The sequence below is a fragment of the Cydia pomonella genome, chromosome 21 (genome assembly GCF_033807575.1).
Source record: "Cydia pomonella isolate Wapato2018A chromosome 21, ilCydPomo1, whole genome shotgun sequence".
Lineage (NCBI taxonomy): Eukaryota > Metazoa > Arthropoda > Insecta > Lepidoptera > Tortricidae > Cydia > Cydia pomonella.
This window is the reverse complement of record NC_084723.1, coordinates 5583346-5601621: the sequence shown is the minus strand read 5'-3', so window position 1 is coordinate 5601621 and position 18276 is coordinate 5583346. Positions and strand designations below refer to the sequence as shown.

General features: G+C 38.9%; 1 protein-coding gene across 1 annotated transcript in view; it reads left to right on the top strand.

Moving 5' to 3' along the window:
- The window catches only part of LOC133529459 (probable sodium/potassium/calcium exchanger CG1090), a 66736-nt gene that overhangs the window by 39188 nt on the left and 9272 nt on the right, over positions 1-18276 (top strand). The window contains exons 2-8 of the mRNA XM_061867171.1: positions 9484-9582; positions 11478-11568; positions 11983-12134; positions 15263-15319; positions 16191-16332; positions 16996-17106; positions 17689-17866. Coding sequence (XP_061723155.1) covers positions 9484-9582; positions 11478-11568; positions 11983-12134; positions 15263-15319; positions 16191-16332; positions 16996-17106; positions 17689-17866 — 830 coding nt within the window. The remainder of the gene's footprint in view (positions 1-9483; positions 9583-11477; positions 11569-11982; positions 12135-15262; positions 15320-16190; positions 16333-16995; positions 17107-17688; positions 17867-18276) is intronic.

The window sequence follows — 18276 nt, the reverse complement described above, 5'->3', positions numbered from 1 at the left end:
AGCTTGTGGTGTCTGATACTCATAATAATTCAAGACTGTGACTGTAACTTATACTTTTTCATAATGTGTAAAACCCATTTAACTGATTTACGATCTCAATGTTCAAAGGTTAGGCCATGCTGCTTGTCTGAGAAAAAGATATGCCATATACAACTTCCAATATTTATAAACCTAAATTTCCTATATAACTGTATTTTATTTATCAGTGACTAGTACGAGTAGTAATAACATCTCTATTTACTATCAGAACGTAAGGGGATTGCGGACTAAATCACATGCTTTCTTATCTTGTGTTATTAATTCTAACTATGACTTTATCTGTCTATCCGAAACTTGGTTAAATCCTGACTTCTTCAGTAGTGAATACTTTGATAGTAGGTATGAAGTATACAGGCGTGATCACTCGGGGCGCTCCGCTCGGCGCGGGGGCGGCGTGTTGGTGGCGGCGCGGCGCGGGCTCCGCGTGTCGCGCCGGGACGAGTGGTGCGCGGCGCAGCGGCACGAGGAGATATGGCTCACCGTGGAGCCGCGGGCCTGCGCCGGCGCCGCGCTGCGCTCTCCCCGCGCCTCGCCGCCCGTCCGCCGCCGACCGGCCGACCCACTATTGCATATAGCTTGTGTTTATTTTCCTCACAATGATGACCATATTAATTCATTACGCTGTTTTTTCGATAATGCCGCTAGGATAATGCACGCCAATCCAGATGATATTTTTGTTTTTGTAGGCGACTTTAATGTATCTCATGCCTGTTGGTCCCTGTGCCCAAACTCAAATACTCTTACTATGGAGCTTAATGTTGACGCAACTGCAATAGTTCTTTCCGATTTCATCGCTTTGACTGGATTAAGCCAATTTAATTCGTGTTATAATATAAATGGACGAGTGCTTGATCTCGTTATGGCTAACGTAATTTGTGAGGTTAGTGCTAGTTCGTCCCCGCTTACGCCGGAGGATCCACAGCATAAGGCGTTACATATATCTTTGGCTCTTAATTCGTTAAATTATTCACCTCAATTGAAACCGAACCATACTATTAAGCCTATTTTCCGCCGCGGCGACTATAATTCTATCCGTAAGGAACTGTCCGAAACCGATTGGGCATGTTTATTAAATATGGATGTTGAGGAATCGGTTTCTTATTTTTATTCTGTTTTAAAAAGACTTATTTTAAGTTATATTCCTCATAAATGTGTTAACTCGAATAATGGGTACCCGCCTTGGTTTTCTTGTGCACTTATCAAGCTTCGTAAACAAAAATTATCAGTACATAAACGGTGGAAAAGGTATAGAAATCCCCTTGATAGGGTGGAGTTCGTACTCTTAAGATCCAGGGAGCATAAGATGGCTACTGAGTGTTATAAAACATATATTTCACTAACTGAAGATAAAATATATAGTAATCCATCATATTTTTGGTCTTTTATGAAATCTAAATTTCCAACTAATCATGTACCCGATCAAATGTCATACCTAAACGATACATCCAACGATGGTCTTACTATAAGTAATTACTTCAATGACTTTTTCAACTAGGTTTTTGTGCCTGATCTTTCTGTCGCTCCTGACTGTCTACCTGTACCTGAGGACTCACTTATAGATCTTAGTTGCATTGATGTTACAGAGGATTGTGTTTATGGATTTTTGAAGAGAGTAAACGCTGGGAAGGGTAGTGGTACCGACATGATCCATCCTTATTTCATTATTATGTGTGCCCAAGAGTTAGCTGCACCCCTAACTCTAATTTATAAAAAATCATTGTCAGGTGGTTATTTCCCTGTAGTATGGAAAAGAGCCCTGATTACGCCTATTTATAAGAGCGGGGATGCTCACCTGGTTACAAACTATAGGCCAATTAGTAAATTAAATATTTTCGCAAAAATTTTAGAAAAAATAGTTTATAACAAAATTACAGCTGCTTTTTGTCATCATATCGCGCCCAGTCAACATGGTTTTTGCCAAGGTAGAAGTGTTGACACGAATCTACTTACCTTTTCTGATTTTATTATTAATAGGTTAGCCTCTGGGGGCCAGGTGGATGCCGTGTATACCGATTTTTCGAAGTGTTTCGATAAAATTAACCATAATAATTTGATCAAGAAACTTCTCGACCTCGGTATACACGGTGACCTCCTGAGGTGGATTAAATCTTACCTCTCTAATCGTAGTCAAGCTGTGGCCTTGAAAGGGTACACATCTCGTTTTCTCCCCATCCCCTCTGGAGTACCTCAGGGGTCACACCTTGGTCCTTTATTTTTTATCCTGTATATAAATGATATGGCGGCTTGCTTCCGTAGCTCTGAACACCTTATATATGCTGATGACACAAAGATTTATAAAGCCGTGTCTTCGGAGGCAGACTGCCTATTATTGCAAAAAGATTTAGATAATTTTGTCCTATATTGCTCTAATAATCATTTGTTTTTAAACACAGAAAAATGTTTTGTTATCAGCTTTAATCGGAAACACAACCCGATAATTTATAATTATAATTTGTCTGGTAATAACATAGCACGAGTATCTTCCATTAAGGACTTAGGTATCACTATGGACTCGCAACTAAACTATAATGAGCATATTGATAATTTATGTAAACGTGCATATAAAAGGTTAGGAATGATTCTTCGTGTAGGACAGCCCTTCAAACGGCCAAATACTTATAAATTATTATTTTATTCTTTAGTTAGGAGTATCCTCGAATTCGGGAGTGTAATTTGGACACCACAATACCAAGTCCATATTGACCGTTTGGAGAGAATTCAAAACATTTTCTTAAAATCTCTAAGTTATAGAACAGGTACTTATTTTGTAAATTCAACGTTGGCGGCGAAACATTTTGGTGTACCTTCTCTTTTTAACCGTAGGATATACTTAGACGTTATGTTTTTGTTTAAAATTCTAAAAAATATTATTAATTGTCCTAATCTACTAAGATTAGTTACTTTCAGTTGTCCGCATCAACCCTTACGCCCTCGATCGCTGTTTCATATTAGTTTTTCGGTCAAAAACTATTCCAGACATACCTTTTTCAGACGAGTTCCTAGTTACTATAATAAAAATCTATTCGAAGTAGATTGTTTTCAAAATTCGTTGGCTAGTCTAAAAGATATAGTTAAAAGTAAGTTGTTTTAATATATAAGTACAGATATCAGTTATTTTTTCTATCAGATTCAAAAATTTGCATTAAGTAGCTATATAACTATATTTATATCAGTTAACATAATTTATAATTTATGAACCTCCAGGTCTTTTTGTTGTATTTTCCTTTTGTTGTGGTACATCGTTTGTATTGCATTGTTGATATGTTTATACGACTGTTTGGTTTCTAAATAAATTAAAAAAAAAAAAAAAAAAAGACAAAAATAGAAGCGTGACAGAGTGGTCAGAAACAAGACACGGAAAATAATTTTGACCCACTACTTCGCTCAGACATTGAAAGGAGAGCTTCGCTCCTTCTGCTGTTTCGGCTTACTGTAAGTGGAGTATGTGTACGAGTACAAGCGCAAGATTTAGAAGAGACGAAAGAGCTTGTATACGTTGACCTTGATATACGACCTACGACAACAGTCAGACATACAGCGTTACATGAAGACAAAAGTCTGTATATTTTCTTGTCCCTCGCGTTAGCAAGCTTAATAGAGATCAATGCTAATTGGTAGACACAACACGACTACTATATCCTGAGCTCACCCGGTCCATCATTTAGTAAAAAGTCCAATAGGCAGCGGCAACCGAGAGGTCTTGGTAAAATGGTTACTCACTCGGTCAATACTACGTGATGGTTTTATTTATTGTCGTGTGTTGTGGTGTCGGTTTGTGTACAGTGTTTGCATTTGCACAGAGGGCCCTTTTCATAGGAAATCATTCAGGAGAGTTTTATTTTACATTTGCCTGAAATCGGTTTTTGTGAAGATGAAAAAGGGTTACTGAGGTGTACCTATATTCTGATTGTAATAATAGGTTATGAATTAGATCTGGATTTTTAACGGATATTATGGAGTGTGGAATTAAAAGGAGTGAAATCTCTCATGGTAGAACTGTTGCAAAAGTGTCCAGCTGTCAGCTATAAATAATAGTTCCAAATCTCTCCAGAGTAGCTAAGAACCTAGGCGATTGACGGAGTGAAGTGCGCTGTAAGTGCGCTTTCTATGATTTGTTTTTTTTTTCAAGTATTCTAGGTATTTTAGCGCCACCTATTTAAGGTTTCTAGATGACACTTTTTGGTACATGGAGATTCCATTCCTTACCGCCACCTTCCATAATGAATATGGTCTGTCAGTGTCAAAAGTAGGGTTGCCAACCGTCCCGCTATACAAGAGACATCCCTATTCTGTAGCCCTAGATTGTGCGTCCCGCAAACGGCCCGCGCGGGACCCCGATTGGCCCATTTTCGGGCTAGACTAGATTACAAACGGAAACGAACATTCAGTTATAAAGTAAAGAGCACGTAATTTTAATTTGAATAGGTACTCGTAACTACGACGTGAGTAACGCGCGAAGTCACCGTGCGCTCACTCGCTCGCTTGGCACTACGCTGCCTAGAAAGTAAATTTTTCATGCCTTTCAATACGTTGATGGCCAATATACCTTACCCAGTTAAGCCCGTTACAGACGACGCGACGATATATTTTACATAATGTGTAGAAAGATGACAGAAAATTTACGTGGCTACAAAGTTTTCTATGACAATACACCTCTATTTCAAATTCTGTTTGGTTATTAGATCTCATTCCAATTGGCCTGTTAGTGATTTTAGGCGCATCATTAAGTTTTCAATATGAAAAATTAGCAAAATAAGGAAAGATCCGAATTTTGCATAATTTTTCAAGTATTTGACAGTGACGCAGTGGGCGCTCGTGGTCAGAAACTTGAATTTAACAGGAGCATTTCGCCACTAATAAGATACAGTGTGTATTTTCTATGATATAATCGCAAACTAGGTAAAACGATTCTGAATGTTTTTTTTTTTAATTTAGTGTTAACTCCCAAAGCATAATTAACTTTTGTTTTTTTTTTCGAGCGGTAATTTTTTTGTACATCATAATCACTTGTGACAGTTCATTACTCGCGTCATCAAATGCGACGAAATATAAAAGTGGTTTGTTTTTTATAAAACCTATGAAACTGTGCTAACTATCCTTTGGTTATGCGGTCGTATAAAAAAATACACGCTGTATAATACATTCAGCTAACCCTTGTTTAATGCAAAACACCATCCCTTATTTGAAACGCTTTAATTAGGCTAAGGCTATACTCATTAAATTTCTAGAATAAATACCTTCTAAATACATATTAACTATATAAATATCACTACTTCATTTTAAAAGTTAGAATTAGCCTCATTCTCATGGAAAAGATTCCTTGATCTGACATATTTGACCTCTACAGCCAAGTCTCAAGGTCTCAAGTAACCTCTCCCATATCGACGTTATATATTCCTTCAACGTAACAAAGGCACGCCAAGATAATCACGACATAATCAATCTCATCTGACGTTATATTCTCCATCTCCTTCACGCACACTCTCACGAGAGAGATAAAAACAGTAATTCAGTTTTCTATGAGAATGGCATTTGATTTGCGACTTTAACGCGTTGGATCAAGGTTGGAATTTTATTAAAGTGTTTAAAGCAAGGAGCTACGAATCGTGGCAACGCTACGGCGTAGCACGTACGCGTAGCAAATGGGTTTGACAGATTTTTAGGATCGTATTTTTCAAACGAATTAAGAAAAGCTGTTAAGCTTGAGGCGCATTCCAATTCTGAAAATTCAACCAGATCTTATATTTATTTGACATTTTTTACAGTACCATACTTTACAGTACACACATCGGGATTTACGGCCCGATTCGAAGAATGAGATACGATAATGATAAATGATAAGGTAACGATAACTTCTGGTTTGTATAATTGACAGAAGCAGCTCAATTCGGGCAACCAATGTCACTTTGACGTTAGAAATATCGCAGATAGATCTTATCGGAATCGAAATAAACGTAAATTTTGACATGTCGTTTAGTTATCAATCTTTTAAAGATCTTTCCAAGATCTTTAAACGTGTCTTAATCATTCTTCGATTCAGACCGTGAATAATTGGAGACGCCTTTCTGTAATTTTCTGTACAAAACAGTCTGCCGATTTTTGCGGTGGTAGGCACGTCAAATGTATTGAATATAAAAGCGCCGGTGGCCTAGCGGTAAGAGCATGTGACTTACAATCCGGAGGTCGCGGGTTCAAACTGGCTCGTACCAATGAGTTTTTCGGAACTTATGTGCGAAGTATCATTTGATATTTACCAGTCACTTTCTGTTGAAGGAAAACATCGTGAGGAAACCGGACTTATCCCAATAAGGCCTAGTTTGCCCTAGGTCGGATGGCAGTCGCTTTCGTAAAAACTAGTGCCTACGCCAATTCTCGGGATTAGTTGCCAAGCGGACTCCAGGCTCCCATTAGCCGTGGCAAAATGCTGAGAGAACGCGAGGATGAAGAAGAGGGCACGTCAAATGTATGGCTATTTGTACGTATCGTACAGATAGCTAAGTCAGCTAAACATACAATACATATGGCCATTGGCCGAGCTTTTCGACAGAGGGGTAAGCTCGCAAAGGCGCCTCTGGTTGTTAAATCCTCCAAGTACCGCTGTTATGTCATATAGGTATGTCTGTTCTCATCGGGATTCGAACCCATACCGTCGGCTTCATAGGCAGGGTCACTACCCACTAGGCCAGACCTTCGTACATTTTTACAGTACATATGATGCTACTTTTCCGCACTAGTGCGTAAATTAGCACTTTATGTAACTATGTCGAAAATTTAAAGGGTCATATGTACTGTAAAACGTTGTACGATACATTTGCGAATAGGTCATTCGTAACTCGTGTCGATTTAAAACACTCCCTTCGGTTGTGTTTTAATTTACCGCCATTCGCTACGAATTTCCTATTTTTCGCACTTGTATCGTAAATAACTATTAGGTTAAAATCCCAGACAATCTTGTCTTTTTTTCTAGAGTTTAACAAGATCAATGCTTCAGCCAATAAGTGAACGTTTATTACGTTTCTTTACCACCGGTAAACGTAAAACATCGCATCTCACGGAGAAAACAACGTCAGTTACATCTTTTTCTACCGGGAAACCCGAAAAGCGAATAAATGTTGTTTCTCGTAAAAACGTGGGTGAATGGTGAAAATCTCGCGTTAATAAAACGGCGGGGAGTTAAATTTTACTGACGGTAAAATTCGATTCACCTTCGACTCTAGAGAATAACAATAGGGAATATTAGCGCCACTAGCACAGAGGGCCTAATACGCGAAACACAAATTAGCAATTTCGTTATCTGCCTCTCTATCACTCTTGCGTATTCGAGCGATAGAAAGGCAGATAACGAAATTTCGCTTTTCGGGTTTCCCGGTAGGCCTCTGTAAACAAACCGCCTTGATGCATCATGTCATATTTATTCGTAAAAAAAATATCTGTGAAAACTTGTCATAAAACTGTGTAAGGCATAGTATGTGTAAGTTTCTATATGGTTGACTTTAATTTATAATACGTCGGTGGCAAACAAGCATACGGCCCGCCTGATGGTAAGCAGTTACCGTAGCCTATGGACGCCTGCAACTCCAGAGGTGTTACATGCAATGAGGTGTTTCGTCCCTCTAATTTTACTTATGAACAAATTACCATTTTTTAGGAGTAAATAAATGTAAGAAACCGTTCGTATTGAATTTTGTTCATCATTTTATGCTATTTTACAATAACTGGATATCTATAATTTCTTTCTGCATATTATGCATTTACTGATTACGCCTCCTTTGGGATTTCTTGCTTATATTTGGTAGTAAAAAATATAGGTGTAATCTTTATCTATGGTAAGTCACTACTGACACTTTATCGTTTATAGTTTATTTCACTGATGTATAAGTAGAAATATGGTAATAATTAAGAATATTGTGGGGACGAATACACCGTCTGCCGGAAACAACATTTTATTAGGCAGGTTTAATATCCCATAGCTCAGTATTTCAGTATTTAGTCCACTCAGGGCGTCCGCTAGCTGGCGCTGCACGGAGCGGGTGAGCGGGTTAATGAGAAACAGTATGAGCAACGCTAACTGGCGCGGACGCGTGCGATGGATTTTACTTCCAATTCCACGTGCGTACGCCCGCTCCGTGCATCCGCACAAGCTAGCGGACGCCCTAAGCCATTTGCCTCTGCTACGGATGCTGCCTCTGCGTGCGTTTCACCTACACGGGCATACCTGAATATTCTCACCTAGGGTCCATGGGGTCCCAGCACGCACAAGTTTTTTGCAGAAATCGCGAAGCATCAGGGTGGACGTAACTGGTGACCGAAGAGCTGGCGGCTTCCTCGCACAACGTATCAGTATTGTGATACAACGAGGAAATACCGCCAGCATCCTTGGTACAATGCCTCAAGGGCCTATTTTAAATTTAAGCTAGTTATAGTAATCCTCTGTACAAAGATAAAGAAGAAGGTGTAACATGTAAGAAATAGTTAATTAATAATAGTTTTTATGACATACGTGAATTTTGTGACATTCACGTTTGAACTTCCTGTAGTTGGGAGCTTTTGAATAATAGTTTTACCGTTGTACTTTATCTGTTTTGAAATCATTAAAATCGCTGTCCTGGTGTTCGCATTCCCACATTGTGATTTCCGTTTATCACTTAAATGCGTCATTATCTGTCCTTATTACCTTCCTCTTATATTATCTACCCTCTCGAGTCCATTCATGTTGTAACGGAGATTCCGAGGACAATTCAAATTAGGACTAATGAAGGTCGAGAGTTAATCTGGCTTCGACAAGCGGAAAACCCCTTTTTAAGTTTTATCGGCTTGATTGACTAGTATCGAGTGGTTTCACGGTTGACTTATCCTTAGATAAGGACACATCAAGTATGATCAACGTTAACGGATAAATTATAATTGTAATATTTGATACAAACGGCATGCTAGTCCCAATATAGCAGAAGTAAATAAAGGTTCTCTCGAGGGACTACCACAACGGGATTCTTTAAAAAGAAGTGTACAGCTTTTTATAAATATAAGACAAATTTTAGCACAAGTAAGAAAAAAAATCTACAGATCTCTTAACTATTATTATGTGTTCCCTTTTCATTATGTTTCAATATAGAATGTTTACTTACTATTTGCCGAATAAACATTTCTTCTTCTTCTTTTCCCATTATTTGGGGTCGGCTCTCCTAGTTATATTTTGCCAGGCTTCTCGGTCTGGGGTCATCTCAGGTGGGATTTGGGCTTCTTCCATATCCCTCTTCCTCGTTACGATTGTCTGGGGAACATATCCAGCACCTTGCGTGTCATGTGTTCGGGCTCTCGGCGCAACATGCCCAGACCATCGAAGTCGCCCTTCAGTTATTTTTTTTGGGTGAAGGTCTATCTTTAAAACTACCACGGATGTAGATGAAAGATACACATTGAATCTAGATTATTTTGTTGTTGCAGAGGATGCGGCGGCCGCGGCGGCACCGCTGGCTGACGGTGTCCGTATTCTTCATCGCGTACTCCGTCGGCCAGGCGCTCATGAGCTCGCCTGGAGACGAGGTAATTCAACTGTAGGAGGCAGCTATATAATTATTCTATATAAGCTATATTATTAAAAAGACTAAGTTCATTACTGGCACGCGTTTTTTTTTCTCCGATAGTTTCTACGACCTGCGATTCTATTTTGGTTGAAAAACAGTATTCAAATTTGCTAAACTACGAGTATCTGATTTCAGTATTCATATTCATGGATTGCCAGAAAAAAGACAATAACTTTCCAAATAAACAAGGCTAAATAATGTACAGTATCGGCGGCATGTGTTTATACAGTGTGTAAATCAAAAACGATACGGGCGATAAATAGAATTTATCCGTGTAATCATTAATTAAGATGAATATTTTGTTACACTTAATTATGATCCCGTAATTAAAGTTCGAACATTTTCCGAGCAGCAATGTGATACATTACGAGACGTAACATGACATGACATTGCGAGATCGGAGCTTTTAATAGTAACTGCCAACAAGCGTTGACAGTTACTTGAAAAGGCTCGTATCTCGTAATTTAATTTACACTGTATTTACTATGGTGCCTACAATTCACACTGTATTGCGTATAAAGATCATGGGAATTTTCTGAAATAGCCAATTTAAGTATATGGGGAATATTCATAAATGTATATACACGGTGTTTTTTTTAAACTCCGTTAACTTCGGGGTATAGCTACACTTAAGCTGGCTGGCTGGCTGGGGGCTGGCGGGGTACATTTAAGGAAAGGGTCATTCTAAGTTAAAACCTTACATAGAAAATGTCTAATTAGCAGGGGCGTATTTACCATAGGGCCAAGGGGGCCATGGCCCGAGGCGGCAGACTGCAAAGGGCGGCAAACTAAGCAAAGCTTGTACTATGGGTCATCATCCTGTCCTGGCCGGTTTCGGCCCCGGCGACTGGGTGTGTACTAGCTATTGAGAGCGACGATCGTGAGCTCTCAGGTGGCTATCAAATTGCGTTATTTCTATAGAAAAAATTCGCGCTCGCTGCGCTTTTATTTGAGTTCTTTGTTTCAATTTAACCCTTTTCTAGGCCGCACCAATCTACAAGGTTTTCCCAAAAAATCCAAATATATTCCAATTAATCCAGCTTTGGTGATTCAATTGAAGACAAGTAACATTTCCTGAAAGTGTAATCTAATTTGAACCTTAAATCGGAATGCTAAAGTTGAAATTCTAATGGCGCGTATGTGGTCGATAAATCGTACTATGCCTGGAAAAGGGTTAAAACAATGGGATCTGAGTCCTCATTGCAAGTATATGTATACCCGTATCAGGAGAACCCGCTCTTTCTTAATGTAGGTACATAATAATATTCATATAACTTAAGCTAAACTTAAGAAATTATTAAAATAAAAACATTTGCTATTATTAGTGAAATTAAAACATAGTGATCATTGATCACTTAATGGGGCGGCGAATCTATATGGCCCGGGGCGCCTAATTTTTAAATACGCCTCTGCTAATTAGATAATTATAATTAAACAATATTTTTATTAAAACGACTCTTCTATGTATACCTGCAATGTCACGCGAAACTGACTTTAAAAAAGGCATAACTATTACAATGCGCTTATTAACGTCAAATAAAGCTACGCTACGCCCGCTCGAACCATACACCTCTGACCCGAGAAGATTTAAATCCCCCATCAATCGTAGGTGGGTATCCCAATATGGGGCCGGCAAGAAACTCGGCGGGACACATCTTTTCAAAATATTACTCGTACATCTTATAATTAACATGCATTAAATAAATAAAAATACAATTTACTGCTACTTTTAAACACCCTTGAAATTAATGCACTTAAAAAAACACTGTGTAAGTAAGTAAAATTTATATACGCAAGCAATAATGGTAGGTATTTAGCAGCTATAATTCTAATACATTTTTGTTATCATTTTAGCCAAAAGAGGGGTCCACGCTGCCCGAGCCAACTCCCACGCAGTTCACGTCGAAAAAAGAAACGGACCTTACCAAGGAAACCAGTGCAAAAGGTAGCTAGGCACACATATTTAGTTTTTTGGTTTAACTTTTTTGGTTTCGTTATTACGATTTCGATAGAGTTTTCGCAATAATATTATTTTAATGTAATACGGGTCCTACGGTAACTGAACTATAATTGATTTAAGTAGGTAAGGTAGACTTCGAATAAATATTATAACATAATGGCTACTCCGTGGATTCTAGAACCACGGCGAGCATCCAAAAGTCCCAAGCGTATATATAAACAAAACTATAGTTTGGTAAGCTATTTGCGTCAGAAGGAAAAGACAGCAAAATTGAAAAATGTAGGCGCGAATGGTTGTCCTCCCATAGAAAATTTGAATTTCGCGCCTTTTTCTACTGACAAAGTGCGTTTTCCGGAGTATATATAAAATTATTAAAATAAATATTTCAAATTTCCCCAGAAATAGAGCCCACTCCCCCTGGTGAGAAAGAGAAAGTTCCAGAGGAAGAGGAAGACAAGGGGAGGAAGAAATTGCTGAAAGGCACCGAGGAGCCCGACGAGGAAGATGAGGGCGAGAAGAAAAAGCAGAAGGACGCTGGATACGAGCCCTCTGTGAGTGCAAACTGTTAAATGACATTTCGTAAATAATCTTATTGCAAAGACAGTCCGCAGCAAGCTCGGTTCTCCTTAAAAAAATCTCCATTTTAAAACGACTAGCTTGATTGCTCTGAAACTTTGTACTTAGGACAAGGTATATCTATGCCTGTACTTAGTTTACGTAGCTTCAGATAACATAGTAAAAAAATACAGTGAATTTAAGTTTTTCATATAGAACTTGTTTGGGCTCTTTTTCTTTTGTTTTAGAAGCTGGAGCTATATAAAATAAGTACAGACATAGATATACATCATGTCATTGTGTGTGGAAAGTTTCATTACAATCCAACATGTAGTTTGAAAATGAGAACGAAATTCCGTTTGTATGGGAAGATGAAATCTTGCCAAGTTTGCTGTGGACTCCTAAGAGCGGTTTCACGGACAATGTCGTGTCAATGTCGATATCGAGTGTAGGTTCCTACATCCGCGTAGTCAGGCCGCGGGGTTTACTGGGGCGCGCCGTCCCTGCTTCAGCGGTACCTATACACACTATAACAAAAATTATACATACACATATACGCATCAAACGAAATTTATCGGTTCAGCTGACGGGGGTCTGACATGTCGGAAATTATCGGAAGTGTCTATCCGATATCGGATGTTGGATGTTGGATTAGAAGGCTTAAGGCATAAAGTCCGCCTTTTTTGAGATACCTTTTTTTGCCCTGCAGATTTCTTAAATGATTAAATAAATGCAGAAAAAACATATGTTATACATTTTACTTCTATCGGATAGGACAATATAGAAACGCTCTAATAACGGCCCGATTCAAACTTTAAAAAATGTTATTTTTGATACTGACATATCCAATCCATAACGTATCCATTTTATTAATGTTATTAGCTTACTAGTGGATATGGATAAAAAATGGAGGTTATTTGCACATTATTTCCAATCATAATTGATATATGTTTATACACCTTTCACTCACCTGTATACTGAAGGTTCCCTTTGCACAAAGCCCTACCCTAACCATTAATTTGTTGCTTTCATCGCGAGGAAAGGCATCGAGATCAAAAGGGCTACAGCCGAATTGTAAAAGCTCTTTTGTAGATGCCGTATGCAAATCGTAATCTCATCCTTCGTATGGGGTCCCATTGGTTTGGAAATGCAATAATATAGTAAAGATATATATAACTCCGTATAAGATAAATAAAATCTAAGAAAAAAGCGTCGAAAAATCAAGAAAAATTTATGCTCGAATAGATGGCGATATATACTTGAGCAGATGGGGACACCGTTTGATATTTAACGCATATCAGTGAAAGAACATGGGCCAAATATAATTCTAAGAGTTTAAATTGGTACGTTCTGAATTTCCAACTAAGTACATAAGTACCTAAGTAGTAGTATTTGTGTACTCGCGTATAATCGTTTCTAAAGCTGTGTGTGCACAACAAGTAAGCATGTGAATAGATAATAGTAATTTCCTTCGTTTAAAAATCACACAATAGTTATAGAATAGAATCGTTTAAATATAGTTAATACAGTAGAATTTGTGATACACATGGCGATGGCGCCTTGTTGCTTTGCGATCCTAGCAAAATGATGGCACTTTTTCTATGAAATTCAATTTTAGGAATTTTAGGAGGAGACTCACTTGGACGGCCCGATTCGAAGAATGAAATACAATAAAAATAAGATAAGATAACGATAAGTTGTGGTTTAGATAAGTTCTCAATTAGAGATCGTTTGAAAGTCGTATAATTGACAGAAGCAGCTCGATTTGAGCAACCAATATCACTTTGACGTTAGAAATATCGTAGATAGATCTTAGTGGAATCAAATAGTGATTTTTGATGTCGATCGTTTCAGCATAATATATTCTAGGTTTATAAGTTGAAAAAAAATGAATATCGGCCAAGTGCGTGTCGAGCCACGCTTAATGATGGCGTGTTATATATTAATAAATATTATACATTAATGCGTCTATTGTAAGTTCCACTGTAACTACTGAAGTATTAAGTATTGATCAAACATGTAAACAAGTTAATTACCCTGTACAATAATATGAAATGCTTCAATTTCATAGAATTCAGTATTTTTGGATAAGGGGTGGCTCATTAGCACACTGTTTGTTGCGAACTTTTCATGCCCGTGTTGATCTCAATGTTTGGCCCAGTTCCCAGGAACTCTATAGGGCCGGAAATTACTTGTGTTTCATGCGATAATGTTATGTTGTGGGGTAAATATATAAAGTTCTGTAATATTAAGTGATGAGAGTACTCCTAAAGGGCCCCTCTCCTTCCAGTGTCACTAACAGGCTAATTCGAACGTACACCTGATATTAAACTGATATTTGAATCATATTGGAATCTAATATTATTTGAACCTTAATACTATCACGATAGTTGCTTTTTCAACGACATGGTTGTTTCGGCACCTGCTGTAGAACGCTCTTAAAAGAAACAAAGGCTTTTGTTTACAGATTAGGGTCCGAGCCCGAAAAATCAGCCTGTGTAAACGTGAAGCTTATTTATAAAGAAAGTAATAAAGAAAATACGTTTATTTAACGCCACAACGCCCACAACATAGTACATAAAAAAGAAGCCATGCAGATATAAAAAAAAAGTATTTGGACTCTAATATTGGATCCCCACTCAGCATAATGCCGCGGCAATCCATCGCGCTGGTTTTTTGTGGGGTCTTGCCTTAATCTAGAGTTAATGGCGACGCCAACGGCACACAAAAAAGTTAACATTCAAATTATTGATATAAAAACTAAACATACGAAATAAAAAACACAAAAAAAGAACATACACATGACCATTACAATATTAACTAAAAACAATCATTAATTTGCCATGAAAACGTAAGTGTGTCAGTAACTGACATGTTACTAGGATGATTGTACTTGAATTTGTAACAAGTGTGCAATTACGTCTATGGTCATCTCTCTAAAATCATCTGTTGCTATTATTTTAAACATAGACAAAGAGAATTATACTGTATTTGTCTTACGCTCTAGTTCTAGCACCCAAAAAAAGAGATGAGTATAGTTTTCCTGGTTCTTACTGACTGATAGTGTTTGCGTGACTATAATATACATATACCTACCTCTAATGTTTGTATTCGTTGGTTGCAGAATGTAGTGCCGACGGTTCACCCCTTGAGGAACTGTACTCCTCCAGCTATCGAGCAGGTAACATGCCAGTATATTATTTGACAGTTCAGGCCGCGTAGCAAACATGCAAATTGCTTACGCTCCGTAGCAATCGAAAAGCTGTCACTGTCGCGCCAATGTGGAAGAGTAAAAGAGAGACACAAAGCGTTTCTTTGTCGTAGCGATAGCGATTGTCACCTTGGCTAGGCCGGCAGTTGTTTTATTCGCGCTAATTTTCTAATCAAAATGAAAAGAGACGAGTTCACTTTTTTATACTACGTCGGTGGCAAACAAGCATACGGCCCGCCAGATGGTAAGCGATCACCATAGCCTATGGACGCCTGCAACTCCAGGGGTGTCTCATGCGCGTTGCCGACTCTAAAACCGCATCCACGTTGAGCTCTGGCAACCTTACTCACCGGCAGGAACGCAACACTATGAGTATGATCTAGTGTTATTTGGCTGCGGTTTTCTGTGAGGCGGAGGTACTTCCTCAGTTGGGCTCTGCTCTAGTAGATCTGGAATGACGTCCGATGTACTGCGCCCTACCACACAAAGTGAGATGACATTACAGTCCCTGTACCTCTCTTTTGGCGTAGTTTAAGGACGTGCCCTGATACGATTTAGGTTATATTTTAATTTTATACGAACAATATTTCAAGATACCGCAAAGCTTTCAAATTTCAATTTATTTCCTCAGATACAAGGTTTAGATGACATCATAAAAAATTAAGATTGTGGAAGCTGAAGAACCAAGCCATTTTTTTTTGTGCAAAAACCTGACGCTTGATGATACGGTTATGCCTTTTTCGTTTGTTTTCTCGACTTGGCGGATCATTGCAGTAGTTTGTAGGGTGTAATGTATTATTATTACAAGTATTTAAACCGTAACTGTTATGCTTGTACACAGTTCCCTCGGCCACTGATGGGGCAAAACGCACGCAAGCATGGAGGCCTGATAATACACGTCCTAGTGGCTGTGTTCACGTTTATCGGACTCGCTATCGTGTGCGACGAGTACTTCGTGTCGAGTCTTGACAGGATCTGTGAAGGTACGTCTAGGACTGATTGGACAAATCGCACGCAAGCATGGAGGCCTGATAATACACGTCCTAGTGGCTGTGTTCACGTTTATTGGACTCGCTATCGTGTGCGACGAGTATTCGTGTCCATTCTTGACAGGATCTGTAAAGGTACGTAGACTATAAGATTTGTTTAATGTCATCTGCTCCGACATGCGTCATGTACACCTGCCAGGCGTGCAGTCGTGTTTGCTACTCCCACATTAACTTACTTGACACTACTTGCATAGTCTGTAGTCTTGTATATACCTAACACTACTTACATTGTCTGTAGGGGCTTCCCACGAGAATGTCGCTTCCGTAACGCCATTCTTCTAATACTTTAAAAATTCTGAGTAAGCTATATTGGACCTGGTAATATTTCATGACTTGTCATGCTTGTACACAGTTCCCTCATGGACTCAGCATTTTCAAAAATATTATAATAATGGCGTTACGTAAGCGACATGCTCGGTCATTACCTAAGGCTAACAAATTCGCAGTATCTTTTCGGCAATTTTACAAGGCAAAAGCTACATTCTCCTGAAATGCGCCAGTAAATCCTGTAATAGACTCGATCACGAATATATGTCATAGATGATGTCCCATTACATATTATATATTATTTATTTGTTTGTGGTACCTATGTTACAGAGCTAAAGCTGGCGCCCGACGTGGCCGGCGCCACGTTCATGGCGGCCGGCAGCTCGGCGCCCGAGCTCGCCACCGTCGTCATTGGCGTTTTCTGTGCGCAGGACGATATCGGTGAGCAACTTTTAAAAATTCGTCGTAGGTGTATCCATTGACACTCAAATTGGGCGACATACAACAGAAGTCCTAATTTTCCTTTGTATGGAAAATCGGTCATTCCATTTTCTCTTAAGTCCTCTATCGTTGATTGCCGCACATATTCGATACATTATTGGTTTAGCTGTGGTCTCAGGCGACACACAAAGATGAGAAAATGGTGGTAATCAAGCACTTTTAGGGGACACTTTATTCCTCGCCAGACAGGTGACGGATTAGTAATAGCTTCCTAGGACGAAGGTGCTCTTCCATTTGTCTTATTAATTAAGTTTATAAAATGATGGAGTTTCACAATTAATCCTGATCAAGTCAAAGTGTGACCCGTAATTATCCAATAGATTAGAAATAATGTGACGGTATTGTATAAAGTGGAATCCATCAGGATTATTTTTATTTTGAGAATATTTTTCTGTCGACACTATTACCGGCACCGTTTTCTTAATTCTCTAAATTGGTTAACGAGTTCCGACGAAAAAAAACATTCCTTAATCATAAATTATGCTTGCTTTGTGATCTTATATACTTAAATGTATATTGCAGGCGTGTCAGGCGTGATCGGCTCCGCAGTGTTCAACATAATGTTTGTGATCTCGGTGTGCGCGCTGTGCGCTGGCACCGTGTCGCACCTCAACTGGTGGCCTTTGTGCCGCGACTGCTTCTTCTATGCCGTCTCTATACTGGTCATGCTGTGTACCATCGCCAATGGATACGTCTCTTGGTAAGTTATTACAAAAAACAGCCTGAAAGTCACTCATCCTGTCAGTTGGTATAAAGTTTGCAGAAAAAATGTGTATTAGCGGGCGCCAGCACCCGCTCTCATAAGCTCTTAAGAAACAGAAACAGCAAAAGAACAGAAGACGTATTAGCTACGAGTCTTGGTAAAAAAAACTATGACCATCAGGCTGATGCTACTAGAACTCCTTGCGATCACCGAGTCCCACCTCAATTGGTGGCCGTTGTGCTGCGACTGCTTCTTATACGTCATCTCTATACTAATTATGCATGGTACACCCCTTCGCTACTGGATATTGTGTCCTGGTAAGAGGGTATATTAGACAAAGGTCAATTTAAAAAAAAACCTGAAAGTAGTCGATCCTCACTAACAGCTGACTAAAAACTATTGAGCCT